Genomic DNA, 18,115 nt, shown 5'->3' on the forward strand with positions numbered 1-18,115 from the left:
CCTAAGAAAGTAAATGGCCTTTCAACGATTCAGTAGACAAACCATCCAGCAGAGAGCTCTGTAAAAATGTTTATTTTACTAATGTTCTGAATACAGGAACTAAAGATGGAAGGAGGGGGCCTTAACTTTGCAGAAAACAACAGTTAGGGCCTGCCCACAGCCAAGGGGGAAGGCCACTCCAGAGTATCCTGGCATGGACTATCCCCTCCTACTTAATGTCAGTGCCACTAAGCAGGAAACAGAAAAATCAGGGTGTGAAGACCTTACCAGCTGCAAGCTAGCTTGCATGGAAAGGGGACCTCCCTGTGACCTGAGAGCCAGGATACACAGGCAGGAGGCAGAGGCTCCTAATTCAGTTAAGGACAGGAGGCTGAATGCCCAGGTCCAGGAAGAACAAAAAGGGGATTTTGGAGGTAGGCTTTTTTTTTTTATCGAGTTAAAAAACAGGCACATTATCCAACTTCTCCCTGTGGCCCCCAAGCTGCTGGCACAGCCCCCTGACACCGTCCCTCTCCCCACAAAATCAAAGGGAATAAGGAGGCAGAGGATGGGAAGTTCTGAGGATGGAAAATGTTTGGGTTGCCAGAGAGCACCCGTGAGTACGCCAGCCAAGCACAGGAAGCACAGGTTGAAGTTGCTTGTCCCTTTGTGGGACTGGGCAGGACAGGGCAGAACCAGGAGGTGCCTGAGAGCATCGCAGCTCAAGCACAGAACCCCATGTAGCTTGACAGAGGATGTGGGACTGCTTTGGCAGGAGGCAAAGGGAAGCAGAACAAGGGGTATGAAAAGGTCCTGGCAAGTGCCACCTCAGCCTGATTCACTCTAGCTGCTCCCAGCAAAGGCCTGGCCTGGCTCACCTCTGGGGCAATACCCTGGAAACCAGAGTAGGGAGCCTAGGCCAGGCTTGAGACAGTGAGCTGCTCTCATATTCCTTCTCAGAGGATCCCATTTGAACCCTGTGATCACCAGGGACTTGGGCCCAAGGCAAGCAGAGTGAATGCACTTCTTGGAGAGCAGAGAGAAGTTGGGCCCACAGGTCAGCCCTGGGGCAGTGTGCTGCTCCTTACTCCCTGAGGGCTTGGGGCCAGAGGCAGTTAGGGCTGCCACCTCCCTGTGCTGTTGCCAAAGGCAGGCTGGCAGCACTACCACGTGAAAGAGGAAGAAGAAGGGGAATGAAAACCAAGGTAGAGGAGAGCAACAGCCTTAGATGTGTGGGGCGCTGGGTGGCACATCAGGAGGAGTTCTGGTTCTGGTAGATGGATGCTTTCTCCTTCAGCAGATCCAGACACAGGTGGCAGCTCCAACTTCCTACAGAGGAGTAGAGGGGTCAGGGTGGATCCCACAAAGATCCCATCCACTGTCTTCTTCCTCATCAGACCTCAACCCAGGCAGGACAGGGCAAGTTCTGCCACAGCAGTTTCATGTTTATCCTGAGCTGACAGAACTTCTTGGTCTTCAAAACCACGAATTAGGCCTGGAGAGATGGCCTGCCTCTACCTCCTGAGTGCTGGGAATTAAAAGTGTGTGCCACCACCTCCCGGCTGACAGGATTTCTCTTTGTAGCTTTGACTGACCTGAAACTAGTGCTATAGATCAGGCTGGCCTCAAACTCACGAGATCAGCCTGCCTCAGCCTCCTGAGTGCTGTGATTAGAGCCTTGGTACCACCACTTGGCTAGCTTTTAATATTTAAATTTTATAAGCGTAATTTTATGTATGTGGTTTAGATAGTACTCCAGAGGAAGTATTTTTTATTAGTTCTCTAAAGACATATGACTGCACTGAGCCTAACCCAGCTGTTCTGGAAGCTGAGACAGGACTGCAAGTGTAAGGGCTGGCTACCGGGGCTACAGAGCTAGCCCACAGCAAAGTTAGGCATCTTAGCAAGCCCTATCTCAAAACAAAAAATACAAATGTGGGGACTGTGAGATGGCTCAAAGCCTGATGACTTCAGTTTGATTCCCAGAACTCATGGTGAAAGTAGACCTGACTTCTAAAACTTGTTGTCTCTGACCTCTACATAAGTGCTGTGGTTCAATCATACCAGCTTGCTGAAGAAAAAAAAAATTATTTAGAGACAAGGTTTCTCTGTGTAGCCCTGAATATTCTGGAGCTTGCTCTGTAGACCAGGCTGTGTTTGAGCTCACAGAGATCAGCCTGCCTCTGCCTCCTGAGTGCTGGGGTTAAAGATGTATGCCATCACCACCCAGGCAGGGTTTATTTATTTTTAGGTGCATGCATGTATATCTGTGTGAAGATGCCAGATCCTCTAGAACTGGAGTTGTAGACAGTTGTGAGCAGCAATGTGGGTTCTGAAATTGAACCCAGGTTCTCTGAAGGAGCAGCCAGTGCTCTTAAAGGCTGAACCATCTCTCCAGCCAAAAATAAGTAAATAAATAAAATATATATATATATATATATATATATTTTTTTTTAGGAGTTGTGGATACAGCTTAGCGGTAGTGTTTAGCCCCGCATGTACAGGCTCTGAGTTCTATCCCTAGTGCTACAAAAACAAACACAACAATAAAATAACACAAAAATGTAAAAGGGCCTTTCTAATCCTAAGGCCAATGAGTAAGGGTTGACAAGTGTTCCTGCAAAGAGCCAGACAGATGTTACAGATTTAAGCTTTCTAAGCCATAGTCTCCTATCTTCATGTTCCTTTAAAAACTCACTTTTACATGTTAAAAAGCCACAGTTGGCTTGCAAGCTATATGAACTAGCATAGGTGGAAGTGGCCCATAAGGTATATTATGCCAACCATGACCTACAGCAGAAGTCTGCCGATGTTCCAGTAAGAAGAGTGCTTGGCCTGCAGCTCTCCATCACTCCAGCATCTCACAGAATGTCAATGGGAAAGCTGTCCGTGAGTTTTGTCTCTAAAGTGTTCTTTGATAATTAAACAAAACACAGGACACTACCCCTTTCAGAGCTGATTTAGAGACGTGGCATGGCAGTAGTGCCGTGCGCCCCGGCAGCTGTTAAAGGCCTCACTCTTTGACAGCAGTCTGACCTACACTACAAGTCGGCTTGCACACGGTAAACTACTCCCATTTGAAGGCTGGCTCCTATCGGTGCACAGCAGCGCTACTGGATACTCGGCCTTCCTAGACAAGCCCCTGAGTTACCCCTTAGGGCAGGGATTCTTAACCTTTCTAACGTTATGACTCTTCAATACAGTTCCTCATGCTGTGGTGACCCTCAAACATAGAATTATTTTGTTGCTACTTCATAACTATAATTTTGCTATTATTATGATCATAATGTAAATGTTTGCTATGCAAGATATCTAATACAGAAGCCAAAAGGGCCAAGATCCACTGGTTGAGAACCAATACCTTTGAGGCAGGCACTAGGCACAGAACATAGCTTGAGGAGACTTGTGGAAAAGAGCCAGTCCTTGGAGGCAGGCGTGGTGGCACACCCCTGTAATCCCAGCACTGAGGGAGGCAGAGGCAGGCAGATCTCTGAGTTTGAGGCCAGCCTGGTCTACAAATTGGTCTAGAGCCAAAGCTGTAGAGAAACCTTGTCTCAACCCTCCTCCCACCCTCTCCCCCAAAAAAGAAAAACAACAACAACAAACCCCAACTACTGCTTGGAGCCAGCACTGGTGGTGGTGTAGCACTTCCACAAACTTGGAAATTATTAAAGTAAACCACTAAAGATACAGAAAGATCCAGGCTCCAGGGTCAACTCCCTCCAAACGGGCAAGGGTTAGGGAAGAAATGATCCACCAGCATGGAAGGGCTACAACCGAAGTGTAGATGTCAGCTAAGCTGCCAACGGAGTTTCTCCCTGACTAACCAACTAGGAAGACAACTTGGGTGACCGTTCTCTTCTCAACGTCATTTTCTTCATGCTGAGAACTATCTGTATCACCAATGACAAAGTACAAACACTAAATTCTTTAAACTAAAATGCTAGGAAAGTATATGAAAGGAGCCAAGGCAAGGTATCTTGCTTTCAAGTGTTGGCAGAAAGGCTCAGTGTTTATAGCTCAGGTGACTGAGTTACTAACTTTTCTTAAGGTTTTTTTTTTTTTTTTTTACCCTTTTCTTTTTCTTCTTCTTCTTTTTTTTTAAATTTATATGTATGGGTGTTTTGTCTGTATGGATGTCTGTGTACCATATGCATATCTGCTGTCTGCAGAGGCCAAAGAGTGTCAGATTCCTTGGAACTGGAACCACAGACCATGGTGAATGGCCATGCGGGTACTGGAAATTGAACCAGGGTCCTCTAGAGGATCATTCAGTGTTCTTAACTGCTGAGCCATCTCTCCAGCTCCACTAATTTTTTGTTTTAATCCATAATACATCACTTGATTATAAAATCTATGTTTCTGGGTATAAGAATACTGAAAACTACACAATTACAGATCTATATAACAAGTCACAAATCTCAATGTCAATGTTTTACTTGAATGCTGTGGATCCCTCTGGAATAAAATATTGAGTAGCTCTGGGCCACTTACCTTCAGGAGGCTCAGACATGGATGGGGTGAGACAGTACATGTGGTAGCCACGGTCACAGTCATCACAGAAAAGCAGCTGGTCCTGCAGAGGGGAAGGAGAGAGAACACAGGTCCAACAGTTTATGTACCTAGGTTATGACACTGCTGCTACTTCCAAGAGGGACTGGTAGCAGCTGAGAAGAGTCTCTGTCCATCTCAACCTATCCGGCTTCTAACTGGTCCCAAAGCCTGGTGTTTCCTTACAATCTCTTCTCCACAAAGCTGCCAGTTATCTTCTGAAAAGATAAGACAGAACATATCACTCCCCCTAATAAAAAGCCTCTGACAACATCTCCAAGGTCCAAGCACAGGGTAAAGCTCATCAGCAACGCTCCTGCATAATGTGTACCAGGTCCTGGGGTCAATTTCTGGGATTCCTCACTGTCTGCAACCAATCCTAGACCCAACCATCAAGCAATACCCACCTCTCTGATCCACCTCCCTGACACAGGTTCTAGTGAGTAACAATGGCCTCATTTCAGGCAACTTGACTACCTTAAGGCCTCTGGACTGCCCACACCTTCTGGGACTGGCTCCAGCACCTATCTCACTTCCTCCAAAAGCAAATGTAACTATAAACCTCCAACAGTATCCAGTTAACTCTTTGGCACATCACTAGTTTCATTTTCTTCAAGGCATATCATACAAAATTCTTCCCCAAGTACCCAAATTTTGTGAAAAGCATAAACTTTTCTGTCTTATTCAGTGACCTGAGAGCAAAGAATACTGTCTGACTGTTGGTGCTCAAGACACAATTTTTTAACAAGTGTAAAGTTCTCAGGGGGAGGTTAGGGAGGAGCATGTGCGTTCTGACAGAAAGCTTGCTTTGGAGGGAGCTAAGGGGAGAGGCAGGCAGGCTTGGGGCATGGCACGCACGTCATTCTCCGAGGTGCCGCAGAGGTTACAGCACTTGCACTCGATGCACTGCCAGCGGTAGGTCTTCACAGCTGCCATCATCACAGGGGTGAACTGCAGGCAGGACGGGTGCCCTGTGGGGGAGGTGAGTCAAACACGTGGCTGGCAACCAGGGTGGGGCATAGGTAAGGGAGGCTGCCTGGCTGTGACAGCACTGAAGTAAGCAGGCCAAGAGTTTCCTGGGCATGAGTGCAACCTGCTCTTTGAGGATGGAGGTACCTGAGCGGCCACAGTCAGAACAGGACACTAGCTCCTCAGGCTGCCCTGTCTTCTTGTTGATTTTTGAGTCTCCCAGGCAGAAGTCACAGTAGTTGTTGGGCAGGGCCAATCCATCAGGTCCTTTCTTTGCTGTGGGGGAAAAAAAAAGAGAATTTTTATGATGCTCAAGTGAACTCTGGGTTACCCCACATTCCCTACAAAGAGGATGTTTAACCAGGCTGGTTCCTCTCCTGCTTTCCTGCCCTGACACCTCAGCTTACATTTCTGCTCCTCAGACCTCTGGGAGACAGGAGTGGGTGGTTGGGAGTCCTCCTTGTCCTCTCCTTCCTCCTCAGCCAGATGGGAATGAGCATAGTGGTAACTGAGGCCAGGTCGGTTCTTGTAACGTTTTCCACAAACTGGGTGGAAAGATTGCAGAGATGTTAGGACACAAAGGCACTATTTCCCCACTCTGACAAGCTCTGACGCTCCACTGAGGCCCATGGAAACACTTCTACCACCAGCATCTCTACTTTGGGACAAGCTTTAGTGTTGGCCCCTTCCCTTTAGCCAAGAGCATTAGGCCCTGGACCTCTCTAGTTTCTGGGATCTTCTTTCCACACTAAAACACAAACCCACAGGTACCAACATTTTTCTAGGTTGGCTTTTGGAAAGTCTTAGCTCACACTACATCAACTTGCTCCAAACAGCAACAGTCTGAGAGCTCCAGGTGAGGAAAGTTCTACAGTCTTGCCTTATAGCAAAAAGGGAAAGGTAACAAGGAGATATCAGACTTTTCCTGCTGTGTAAATGAGGCATACTCATGCCACCCTGTATATACCAATCCCAAATGAACAAAGGGCTATGGGTGGGTCTCTTGGGGAACAACTACCAACTGAGCAGCCAGGCTAACTTGCCCAAAAAAAACAAATACATTCCCATACTAGTGGCCTGCCCAGCCCGTGCCAACCAGCAAGGAAAGATTACACGGCATTTTATCTTGAGTAATGACACCAAGAGGGGCAAGGGGGCCAGCAGGAAGGAATGAGGAGGGAGGGAGGAGTTTGTGATATGATGGTGGAAACACTGGCCGACCACCTGTTTTGGGGAGTGTCAGATGGATCTATTCACAATAGGTTTCTGTTAAGATTTTGGAGCTACCCCACATACTAGGCCAAGTGGCCACAGGACTAAGTCTGTGGGAGACAAGCACTGGTTAAGACAGCATCGAGGACTCTGAGAATGCACAACCGGGATTCCGCAACAGTACCTCATACCGCTACAGATTCCAAAGCTAGCATCACAGGAAATGAGAAAGGCAGGAGGAACAAGGGAAGAGGGAAAAGGGACAGGAAAACCATAAGTCTGAAAAGTTGAGAGAGCTACCTCTCTGGGGCGCTTTCGAGGTATGCTTTTGTTTGAAACTATCTGAAAGACAGAAAGAAAAGTCATGAGAAGAAGGCCTTGATACATTTGAGACAGGGCAGCAGCAGCAGGAAAACAGAGCAAGTAAGAGAGAACCCCAGCAGTGGCGCTTCAGGCTGGAGGCACGGAAGTAGGGTAAGCCAAAGCAAAGGGAAAGAGGACAGACACTAACCCTCAGGGCTGGCCCCCTGTGCCCTGCCTTGATGGGTCAGCGGATCTGGATGCTGCCCACTATGAGGCCAACCCTGCCTGCTGTGAGTTCCCTCATCCTCCCACCCCAGGAGCCACAGAAATCTCTCCCAGAGCATGCACATCCCACCCACAATGAAGCAAAGGCCAGGTAGGCAGGCAGGACAAAAACCCAGGCTTGTTTTTATCATTCAGTGAAAGAACATGACCCCGCCCACACACATCCAGAGCAGGAGCTGGGTCCAGTGCAAGAGCTACCCTGCCCTCAGGAGGCACTCACTGTCACAGGCATACGGCTTGTCCCGGTCCTCTAGGATGGAAGCATCCAGTTTCTTCCGGGCACTGCTTACACCCTTACTCTGCCAAGAAAAGCAAAAAGCATGATGCCCTCCCTCACTAAGGTGTCTAGGCCACAAGGCAAAAAGAAAAAAAGACTGGCCTCCATAAACCAGTCTGCTTTAGCCTTCAGGTAACACCCTGGCTTCTCACCTTGGATTTTCCTTTTCCCCGACGCTTTGGAGTATCTTCTTCGTAGTCCTCGTCATCTAGGTCATCTAGGAAGTCATCGGGTTCCAGGATTCGCTGAGTGGACCAGAGGATTTGAATGAGCAGAAGTCAAGCACATCCCAAAGAGCAATGTAGAATTAGCCACTTAGAACTACCCAGAAGCTTCTCAGGGGCTTACCCTCACCCATACTCCCTCTTCACCCTGCAATCCCATTCCTGCTTCCTGGAATGCTTTCTTTCCTCTGTGCCTCTTCAAGTCACTCCCTTAGTCTAGAAAGACTGTCCCCTCATCTCTCAGAGTCCAAACACCCTATTTCCATAAAGCTCTCCCTGGTACCCCAGGAAGCCATGCCCTGTCCTGCCTGCTCTGCTTCCAACATTTATGTTCTAATTTAAATAAGTTTTGCTTACTTGTGTGACCTTGAGGGAAGTCTTAACTGCTTTGCTTCTGTCTCCCTGCCCGTGAAATGGGAACCACAGGACCTACCTCATAAGGCTGTCCAGGAGGACGCCTATGGAAAAACACTTAGCACAGTACCTGGCTTATCTGTGGCTCTTCTCATCTTTAAACTTAGCATTAACTTCCCCAATTGGTAAGTGTGAACCAGGTGTGCTTCATCTACGTAACACCAGGCATCTAGTTTCTAACAAAACCTTGTAGGAGAGAATGAGTAAGCGAGCCTGTACTGACAAAAGGGAAAGGAATGTGAAAAACTAGACAGAACAGGCCGGTGGCCAGTAGAGCCACAGGACTGAAAGGGCAGCCTCAGCTTCCATTTCAGCTATTTTCACTTTTTAGGCTAGGTCTTACACACCAACAAGCATGTGTTCTCCTATAGATCTGCTTCAGTTCTGCTCACTGTCTGAACCCTCCCCACCCAGAAAGCAAAGGCTGGTCATTATTGAAGTCCTCCAGCCATAGGGATAACATACCTTCCGTGCTCGACTATTGGTAACGGGAAACTCGCCAAGGCTGTCATCATCAACTCGCGGATCTGGAGCACCTCGTTTCTCCAGGGGATCAGTACGCAACAGAGCCTCTAAACTGCTGCCATCCTGAGAGATAAGCCCCTCTTTCTTCAGAGTCTGGTCCGTGTCTGCAATAAGACAGAATGAAGCAAACTCAGGAGGACTGAAGCTGAGTCTCCACCTGTTGGGGCCTAGTCAAAGTCAGCCACATCTGTTCTCTATAAATTAATATATCTTTGTTCAGCCAGCACTGGAATACAGCTATTTACCTGTTTTTCCTAAGACAGTGAGTTCTTTGAAGGATGAAACTATAGTATGTGCAAGATCTAACACAGAGCCTGGGAGTAAGAGGTGGTCCACAAGCCTCTAGTCATCCAGTAGACCATGGCCCTGCTTAGGAAGTGGGCCCCTTACTTGGTTTTTTACTTACTCTGGATTATTTTATTTATTAAGTTTGGTGCTGTATGTGTGTCCGTGGTGTATGTCTGCATGGTGTATGAACAGATGTGGGCACGCATGTTGGAAAAGGACATTGGATGTCCTGCTCTATCACACTGTGCCTTATTCCCTTGGAGTTTCTCACTGAACCTTGAACTAGAATGGCATCTAGCAAGCCCATCTCTGCACTCCAGTTTTGGGATTACAGGGACATGCTGGACACACGCAGCTTTTTATATGAACGCTAGATTAGCATTTAGGTCCTCATGCTCACACAAGAAGCACTGGGACATCTCTCTAGTCCATATTATTTTGAGATTTCATGTATTTTATTTTGAGGCTTTCATGTAGCCTAGGCTAGTTTCTAACTCCCTATGTAGCAGAGAATGACCCTGAACTTATGATCCTCCTACCTCAACCTCCTCAATGGTGTTACTATGTAGGAATACACAACCATTTTTAGTTGACATAATGATATCAAGGTGATACCATGATATCAAGGTGGATATCAGCCCAGGACCCTAGGCACGCTGGGGGAGGACTCTAGCAATGGAGCTATGACATCCTAAGCCCCTACCTGGTTTAATAGAAGGGAAAGAAAGTCTGGGATCTTCAGGTGGGTGGGCTCGGCGCTTTTTCCGCCAGCGTCGGGCAGGGTAGGAGTACAACTGCCCAGAGGCCAATCCTGTGAAACAAAGAGCAATGAAGCCCTAAAATAATAGCAAATATTTTGTGCGTGAGAATTCTACTAAGTTCTAGAGCAAGGGAGTGATACAGAACATGTGAGCCGGGGCTGGGGAGGATACTTCATGGAAAACAAAAACAAACAGATGTCAGCGGAAGTGCCACAGCTGTACTTAGTCTTCTGGAAGATCATACTTGCTTCAAAGGCTTCCAGAAAGCAAAGGTGCTGCTGCTGTATCCTCCCCACTTCTTATCACAAGACCACATTCATCTACCAGTGTGAGCAGGAGAGGGACTGTCACACTACCCCATCTCCTAAGTGACAAAAGACACTTCCTTGTGTTCCTGCACCACCTTTCCTGCCGACTGCAACTTACCTGGACCCCGGTGTCGCTTTTCCATCCAGATATAACAATTGCTCTGGGCTACTCCGGTCTGTGAGTCCAAAAAAGGCAGGCGCACGCTACGCTCAGCACAGAGGCGGGCATTATAATTGTGGCACTGTTCCATGGCATCTTTGTAGTACTGCTCCCCAAGGCTGCAGGAAGATAAAGCAGAGATGTGTGGGCGCCAAGTCATCCCTCTTCCCTGTCAACTGCTTCTCTAGAAGGCTCAGGAGTCTGGGAGACTCTTTTTTCGTTTACTTGCCTCCTATTCTGCCTTAAAGGACATAAGAACCTTCACTCAGCCATCACATAAGGCAAGACAAGTTACTATGAGCTGGGCCAGAGCCCTGGGTAATAATCATGGTAACACATGATTTTATTGTGTGCGTTATCAGGCATAAGCCTTTTAAAATATTTGTTTTGAGACAAGGTCTCTCTCATTCTGCAGCTCAGGTACTGAACTTGTGAAAATCCTGCCTCAGCTTCCCAAGTCAGACTTAAATCTTAATCCACACAGAGTGGAAATAACAGAGGAAATAGCTCTGCAGTAGAGTGCTTGCTCAGCCCACACAAGGCTCTGGATTCAATCTGCCAGTACTGAGGGAGGGAGGGATAGGGAAGAAATGAATTGTTCATTCTGTGGTCCTCATGTGTCCAACTCATGCTGGTTAATGTTACTTCTCTTAACCTCAGCATCCTGAGCTGCAGCCATTACTGTAGAAATCAACTTCCTCTGACAGACTGGGGGCGGGGGACACACAAGGTCTGCAGGACTCATCACAAGATTCTAGCATACTATTAGTAGATCCATTCCACAAAATGCTACTCAGTTCTAAAAAATGAAACTCTTACTAGGCATAGGTACATGGCTCTAACAGAGGCAGACATATTGCCCTGACTTCAAGGCCAGTTGAGACAAATAGCAAAATTCTGCCTCAAAACCCAAAATAGCCAGGTATGGTGGCACACACTTGTAATCCTACCATATGGGAGGTATAGGCAGAAGTCATCCTCAGCTAGATAGCAAGGACAGCCTGAACCGCATGAGACTAAAAACAAAACAAACAACAACTATTATTGAGCTGGGCTTGGTGGTGCACACCTTTAATCCCGCTGTTCAGGGGGTAGAGGCAGGAGAAACTGTGTGTTTGAGGCCAGCCTGGTCTAAAGAGCAAGTTCTAGGCCACCCAGAGTTACATGGTGCATCACTTTCTCAAAAATAAATAAATGAAAAAAAAAACAAATAAATAAGAAAGAGATGGCTCAGTGGTTAAGAACACCTGTTCTTGCTGGATGGTGGTGATGCACAGGCCTTTAATCCCAGCACTGAGGAGGCAGACACAGGTGGATCTCTGAGTTAAAGGCCAGCCTGGTCTACAGAGAGAGTTCCAGGACAGACAATGCTATAGAGAGACCCCGTGTTTGCTCTTGTAGAGGCCCTGCCTAGGTTTGATTCCCAAAATCCATACAGTGGTTCACAGCTATCAATTAACTTCCGTTACAGGGATCTAATTTCCTCTTCTGACCTCTAGGGAACCAGGCACCAGGCACACATGTGGTACACATCCATATAGGCAAAATACTCATACAGATAAAATAAAAATTGAAAAAAAATTTAATGTTCTTCATGTACAAACAATCCAAAAGTAATTAGGGGGAAAAGAAAGGCACAGTGCTGAGGGGTGCCACAGGATATGACCATTCATGTATCCACAGGTGAATAAGAACTTGCAGTGTTCCAGGGGAGAAATTCCCCACGTTCCTCAAAGCTTTTACTAAGCGCTATTACTAACAGAAAACCTGTTTACACTAAAGACCATCGAAGGCCTTCCTAACTGTCACATAGCTGACACCCAGAATTTTCTGGCCCTGGAAGAGACAATCTAAAATCTGAATGGGATTCCTTAAGTGCTTTAAGAAACGATAGGGGATGGAGAGATGACTTGGTGGTTAAGAGCACTGGCTGCTCTTTCCAAGGTCCTAAGTTCAATGCTAGCAACCACATGGTGTGGCTCACAACCATCTATAATGAGATCTGGTGCCCTCTTCTGGCCTGCAGGCATACATGCAGATAAAGCACTCATACACATAAAATACAAAAACAAATCTTAAAATAAAAATAAAAGATAGGAAACTACAGTCAGGAGTTTTGTGGTTCTGAGCATGTCTAATCACCCAACCTTGCTTTGGTAAAGGAGAGTAAACTAACTGTAAAGACTTGTAATTATAATCAATCACTCATAATCAATCAATCAATCAAGCAAGCAAGCAATCAACATATTTGTTGTTATGGGCTCAAACTCAGAGCTTCCTAAATGCTAGAGTATTCTACCACTGAGTTATATCCTAGACAAATACTCAACCTTTTTTTTTTTTTTTTAATAGAGGCTTATGCAGCTCATACTAGACTCAAATCCAGTATGCAGTCAACAATGACCTTGGATTTTTGCTCTTCCTGCCTCTGTCTCCCAGAGCTGTGGTTATGGGCATGCACCACCACATCCAGTTTTATGTGGTGCTGGGGAACCAGCCAGGATCTCATGTATGCTAAGCAAGTATTCTTACCAACTGAGCTATATCCCTAGCCTTCAAAAAGCTAGCATTCTGAAGGCAGAGGAGACATCTTTCCCATAGCATCCTATTACCCATGAAGATGTCTAAATCACATCAGGATGGATTTGGAAGTAAAAAGACTGGCTTGGCTTAGTCACCACATAGACAGGGACATGTAATTAGCCTGTATGAACCTCTATTTCTCTCCTATAGATTGGGGCAGTTAGGCGAGATGAGCTCTGACCTACCAGGATTCTGATGGAGAAAGTAGGGCTAAGCAGGAGGAGTAGTCCTCTGTGCCTATACCTGCAGCTGAAGCTGCATCAACAAGCCCGGATGTAGAATCTGATGGGGACTCTAACTGAGCAATCGCAAGAGACCACTGCATGGCTTCGCTTGTTCCCAGCAAATGGAGAAAGACACACACCACACATAGCAACACTACAAGTACAGCCTGACTCGATTCAATGAGCAGTAATGACTGTAATTAAGGTACAGATGTGTTGGAGAGCACAGCACAGAAGAGAGCGGGCACAGTTACTCGCCTTTAGGAGGCAGCCGCGTTCTTACCACAGAGGAAAATTGGATAAACAAGGCTGAGTGCAGCAGCTCCTTTGTTTCTGCTGATGGGAATTGATACTGACAATGCAAGTCAGATGGAAGGGAGGACCAGCCCAGGGGGGGGTAAAGGCTGCAAAGTCTGAGCAAGGAGGCTGAAGATGGCTTGGAGAAACAACTGAGCTGTCTCGTCCCTGCTCCTGCCGGTTAGGTAAGGTTCTAGAAGGTGAAGCAAGTGCTCTAGTGGAAACGATGGTAGAAATAAAACTAGGCATTTAGTTTCAAAGTAGAGTGTGTGTAGAGAGCAAAAGAGGAGAAACAAACTCATGGCTCCTGTGGCAAAAAAAAATAAAAAATTAAGCTTCTGTAATTCTATGGATCACCTTACATAACTCATTAAAGTTTTAAAACTAGTTGGCAGCCATGGTTATTTCAGACTAGTATTTACTCTAATAAGACCACTAAAAAAGACCATTTCAATCATCACATCATATTTGAGAAAAACAGAAAATTAAAACAGGAAGTCTTCTCACAAGGAAAAATATGAGATAGTGGTCTTGCCTTCAATGTGTGATGTCAGCTACCAGAAGACCTAAGCACATAATAATAATAATAATAATAATAATACCAGAAAAGCATCTTTTAAGGGTGAATAAAAGGCCAAGGGCTTTTCAAAGGCCTTGTAAAAGGAAGTTCTGTGGAGGCATGTATTAGTGGTGGTCCAGTCTCCTACACCTAGAACTGGGAGAAGCAAATAGTGCCTCATTGATACTCAGGAACCAAAGGCTGCTAAAGCGGCACAAACAGCCATGCTCTATTTAAATGGGCAGCCAGGACCTAAAGTACTACACCAATGCATTGGCAACTCCATTTTCTGTAAGCCCATCTTTCAACACTAAGAGCTCCATTAACATGTAATTCTGAAAACCTAGGCAAGCACATTCCTTTAGAACGGTAAGATTTCCAGGGTAAAAGCTGTGATTTCTCTTTTCACTGGAAACCTGTGTTAAAAACAAACCAAAACAAAAACCTCCCCTTCCACTGTAATAGGGGAGGTCGACAAAGAGAAAGGCAAGATAACAAAGAACTAACATTTGAGTCCAGAAGGAGAACTATAAAAATGTTAAATCAACAGCCTCATTTCTAAATTGAGGGAAATGTCAGCCTAAAGAGGGCTGGGGAAACTGGAGTGGGCAGATCAGAAAGAAAGATAATAGTGTTGGGAGGAGGGGTGGTTGAAAAAAGCAGCAGGATAAAGCCAAAAGCAAGTTAAAAAAAAAAAAGCCACAAGAGAAGGCACTTAGCTTAATGGAAGTGGGAAAGCATTCTCGAAAAAAGGGCTCTAAGCAGCAGGGTAGAAGCAACTTAACCTTAAAAAAAAAAAAAAAAAAAAAAAGAAAAAGAAAAGGCCTCTTGGGACGATTGGGACTCAGCCCACGACAAAGACAGATGAGGAGCTGCGAAAATCCCCCACAATAGTTCCTAAACCTTTACTTTGTCATCCAGAAGCCCAAAGCTTTGACTGGATAGCTCAACACTTCAATTTTTCTACCCTTACATCACGCCCAACGTGGCCATTAAAGAAAAAGAAGGTCATTCTTTAAGTCCAACGGGCATTAACCATCCCATTCCAAACTCTCTCGGATTCCCATTGCAAAATTCTCTCGGAGGAGACGCATCAAAACCCCAAACATCTCTAACTCAGGGGACGCGGCTAACAGGCCAGTGCCCGTTCCCAGGGTTTGCCAACAACCGTTAACTTCAGTCCTGCTGGGAATCTGACCCGCACAATGGCCTCTAGGGTACAGAGGACGCCCACCTCGGGGCTCCGGCCAACTAGAAGGCCGTCTGGTTCCGGTCTAGTTCCCCACTCCCCGAAGTTTTTCCTTCTGCATCTGCTCTTGGACCAATTCCTCCCAAGAACACGTTTAGTTTCGGGTACCCCGGATTTCGCGGTCAATGTCACCCGGCTGCTTGAGTCCTAGGATCCCGGCGGGAACCCAGGCGCCCGGAGCCCAGGGAGGGCGGTGGGCGGGGAAGGGACCGCGACCTCAGGGGGCCTCCGGCCTCGGCTCCGCGGGGCTGGAGAGGCGCCGGGACCGTGAGCCTCTCGCTCGCAGCCCGCAGCTCCGCTCGGGGCTCGGCCCGCGAGGAGGACGCCCGCCGGGGGCTCTCGTGTGCCTCCCTCCCGGCCCCCACAAGTTTCCGAAAGAAGCCCCGCGTCTCCTCCGGAGTCTCCTGTTGCCCTCCCTACCGAGAGTCGCACAGCAAGGACTTCCCGGCCGTGTCCTTCTCCCTGTCCTGTCCCTCCCCGCGCCACCCCCTCCACTCCCATACTCCTTTGCATGACCCCTGGCCCAGGAGAGATTTTTAAAAACAGAAACAAAAGCAAAACGCGAACACTCACAGCTTCACGACATTCTCCACCACAGCCGCCATCTTCCCAGCTCCTCTCCCTCAGGCCGGGAGGCCCCCGAAGCTCGCAACGCGCAGGCGCTAAGCCTTCTCAGGACACTCGGTCCTCCGCTCTCTACGCAGGCGCAGCCCGAGGGTGCGCGCACGCACCGGCCCACGGGAGCGAGCTCTGGGGAACGAGCGTCGGGGAGCCCAGGAAACGCAGTGCGCAGGCGCGGCTGTAGAAGCGCGCGCTCAGCTGCTCAGCCTGGGGGACCCGCGTCCTCCGCTTAGCGGAGCCTCGGAAAGGAGGTCGGGCTAGGTTGGAAAATGAGAAATGTAAAGCGAAAAAAGGCCACGGAGGTGGGTTAGAAGGGGCATCAGTGTCCTGCCTAGCTGACCATTAGCCACAGGGTTGACTGAGGGTAGAGAAAGGTCAGAGGGGTACCCAGTCCCAAACGTCAACCCATCTCAGAGAATGGAGAGTAAACGCCTAGAATAGGCGGTTTTGGTCTGACTCTTGCGTCCGGACAATGGCCATACCTTTCTGGCAGTACACCTAATCCTTGGCACCTAGTCACTGGTACCTATCTCTTGTCTCTTACGTGCTACCCTTTTTGTTGTTGTTAACGTTTTATTTATTTGTATGTGCATTGGTGTTTTGTCTGCTTTTATGTCTACGTGAGGGTGTCAGATCCCAGAGTTACAGTAGTGAGCTGCCATATGGGTGCTGGGAATTGAACCCCGGTCCTCTGGAAGAGCAGTCAGTACTTTTAACCATTGAGCCAACTCTCCAGCTCCGCGTGATACTGATAAAAAAAAAAAAATCGCTCCTTTGGTGTGTGTGTCTCTGGGTGTGTGTGCGTCTAATACCGTGGGGTATGTGTGTGCATGTAACCATGCCGTACGTGTAGGGGTCAGAGAGCAACTTGAAGGAGTCTGTTCTTTCCTTCCACTTTGTGGGTGGTAGTCAGGTTGTCAGGTTTAGAGACGAGTGCCCTTAACCGCTGACCCATGCCCCCAGCCCTTTGCTTGTTTCTAAGCACATTCCCGACACTGAAAATACTCCCTCGTGTAACTCTCCCTCCTAGTTTGATACAGTTTATTACTTCTTCAGTGTCGAGTTATACAAATCCTGAACAAACGTGTTTCTCCTTTAAAAATAAATCAAAAGGACTCCCTTAAGCCCATCTGCATCCCATTGTGACCCCATTTCTTTTCACTCTTTCAAAGCAGATTCGCCATTTGTATTCTGTACTGCCTTGTTTCCAAGCCTCCCTTCTGCTTACTGAGTGATTCTGTTCCCACCAGACCTTTGGAAATAGCTCCTACCAAAGTCACCGTAACCTCTGTTTCAGTAGATTTAGAGACCCACCCTGAACCTGCCAACCCATATGGACCACTGACTGTTGCCTCCTTGTCCTCCTACACCCGCTACTCCTTCCCCTTCCATTCAGCCTTTATCTAAGTCCTCAGAGCTTTCTCCTTGTTGGTCTCTCGGCCACTCCTTATATCTCCAAATCCAAGAAGCATGTATCCCCAGCCTGATTCTTTTGATATTTTAGAATCAGTACACATTTTATCATGGCTATACTTAAAATTGTTTTGGACAGGGGCTGGAGAGATGGCTCAGTTGTCGAGAGCACTGTCTGCTCTTCCAAAGGACTAGGGTTCAATTCCCAGGACCCACATGGCAGCTCACAACTGTCTGTAATGCAAATTCCAAGGGATCTGACACCTTCACACTAATGCACATAAAATGAAATAAATGTTTTTAAAAATAATGACTTTTTAAAGAATCCTTTTAGACACGTGAGAATCATGAGATAGTTCTTATTGTGTCCCCTCCACCAGCATTAAGACTTTCAGGTTTGATGCCAGCAGCCTGGAAGGAAAACTCAGAAAATACACACACACACACACACACGCACGCACGCACGGAGAGTGACCCCTAGTGTTGAACTCTGGCTTGCACATGCACACATACATGCACACATGCACACACATACATTTCCTCAGAAGCTGGGCATGGTGGCACAGTACTGTAATCCCAGTGTTTAGGATTGCCACACATTCCAGGCCACCAGGGCTACACAGAAAACCTGAAGGACATCAGCAACAACGGAGCTTTCCAGAGCCTGCACAGAGGCTCAGAACTGCCTGTCACTCCAGCTCCAGGACCCAACACTCTCTTTTGATCTACTATGGGGGCCCCTGGCTCACTGGGACCCCAAAGCTTACACCTGGCTACCGACCCCATGGAGTGTCAGCCACAGACCCTGGCAGAGCCCTCGAGGTACACAGTACAGGGAGCAAAGGGCCATTTCATTTTCTCTCCTGCAGCCTCAGTGCTGAGGTAGGCCTCTCTTCTGTTTGGGAGGGGGTGC

The 18,115-nt window shown here is 47.4% G+C and overlaps 1 protein-coding gene across 4 annotated transcripts; it reads right to left on the reverse strand.

The window, feature by feature from the left end:
* Positions 1 to 56: 56 nt before the first annotated feature.
* Dpf2 (double PHD fingers 2) lies at positions 57 to 15,873 on the reverse strand. 4 transcript variants are annotated; one of them, XM_021638422.2, is made up of 12 exons: positions 15,742 to 15,873; positions 10,215 to 10,375; positions 9,731 to 9,838; positions 8,680 to 8,843; positions 7,729 to 7,821; positions 7,520 to 7,598; positions 7,012 to 7,053; positions 5,907 to 6,044; positions 5,647 to 5,775; positions 5,389 to 5,501; positions 4,474 to 4,555; positions 57 to 1,308 (listed from the first exon to the last, which is right to left on the reverse strand). In XM_021638422.2, the coding sequence occupies exons 1-12, from the start codon at positions 15,771 to 15,773 to the stop codon at positions 1,232 to 1,234; spliced, it is 1,218 nt and encodes a 405-aa protein (XP_021494097.1). In that variant the 5' UTR covers positions 15,774 to 15,873; the 3' UTR covers positions 57 to 1,231. The 4 variants fall into 4 exon arrangements, with proteins under 4 accessions (XP_021494097.1, XP_021494099.1, XP_060240830.1 ...); XM_021638424.2 differs by lacking the exon at positions 15,742 to 15,873 and adding an exon at positions 15,589 to 15,659; XM_060384847.1 differs by lacking the exon at positions 15,742 to 15,873 and adding an exon at positions 15,277 to 15,479.
* Between the last annotated feature and the right edge of the window lie 2,242 nt (positions 15,874 to 18,115).

This window comes from Meriones unguiculatus, chromosome 1 (assembly GCF_030254825.1).
Source record: "Meriones unguiculatus strain TT.TT164.6M chromosome 1, Bangor_MerUng_6.1, whole genome shotgun sequence".
NCBI lineage: Eukaryota > Metazoa > Chordata > Mammalia > Rodentia > Muridae > Meriones > Meriones unguiculatus.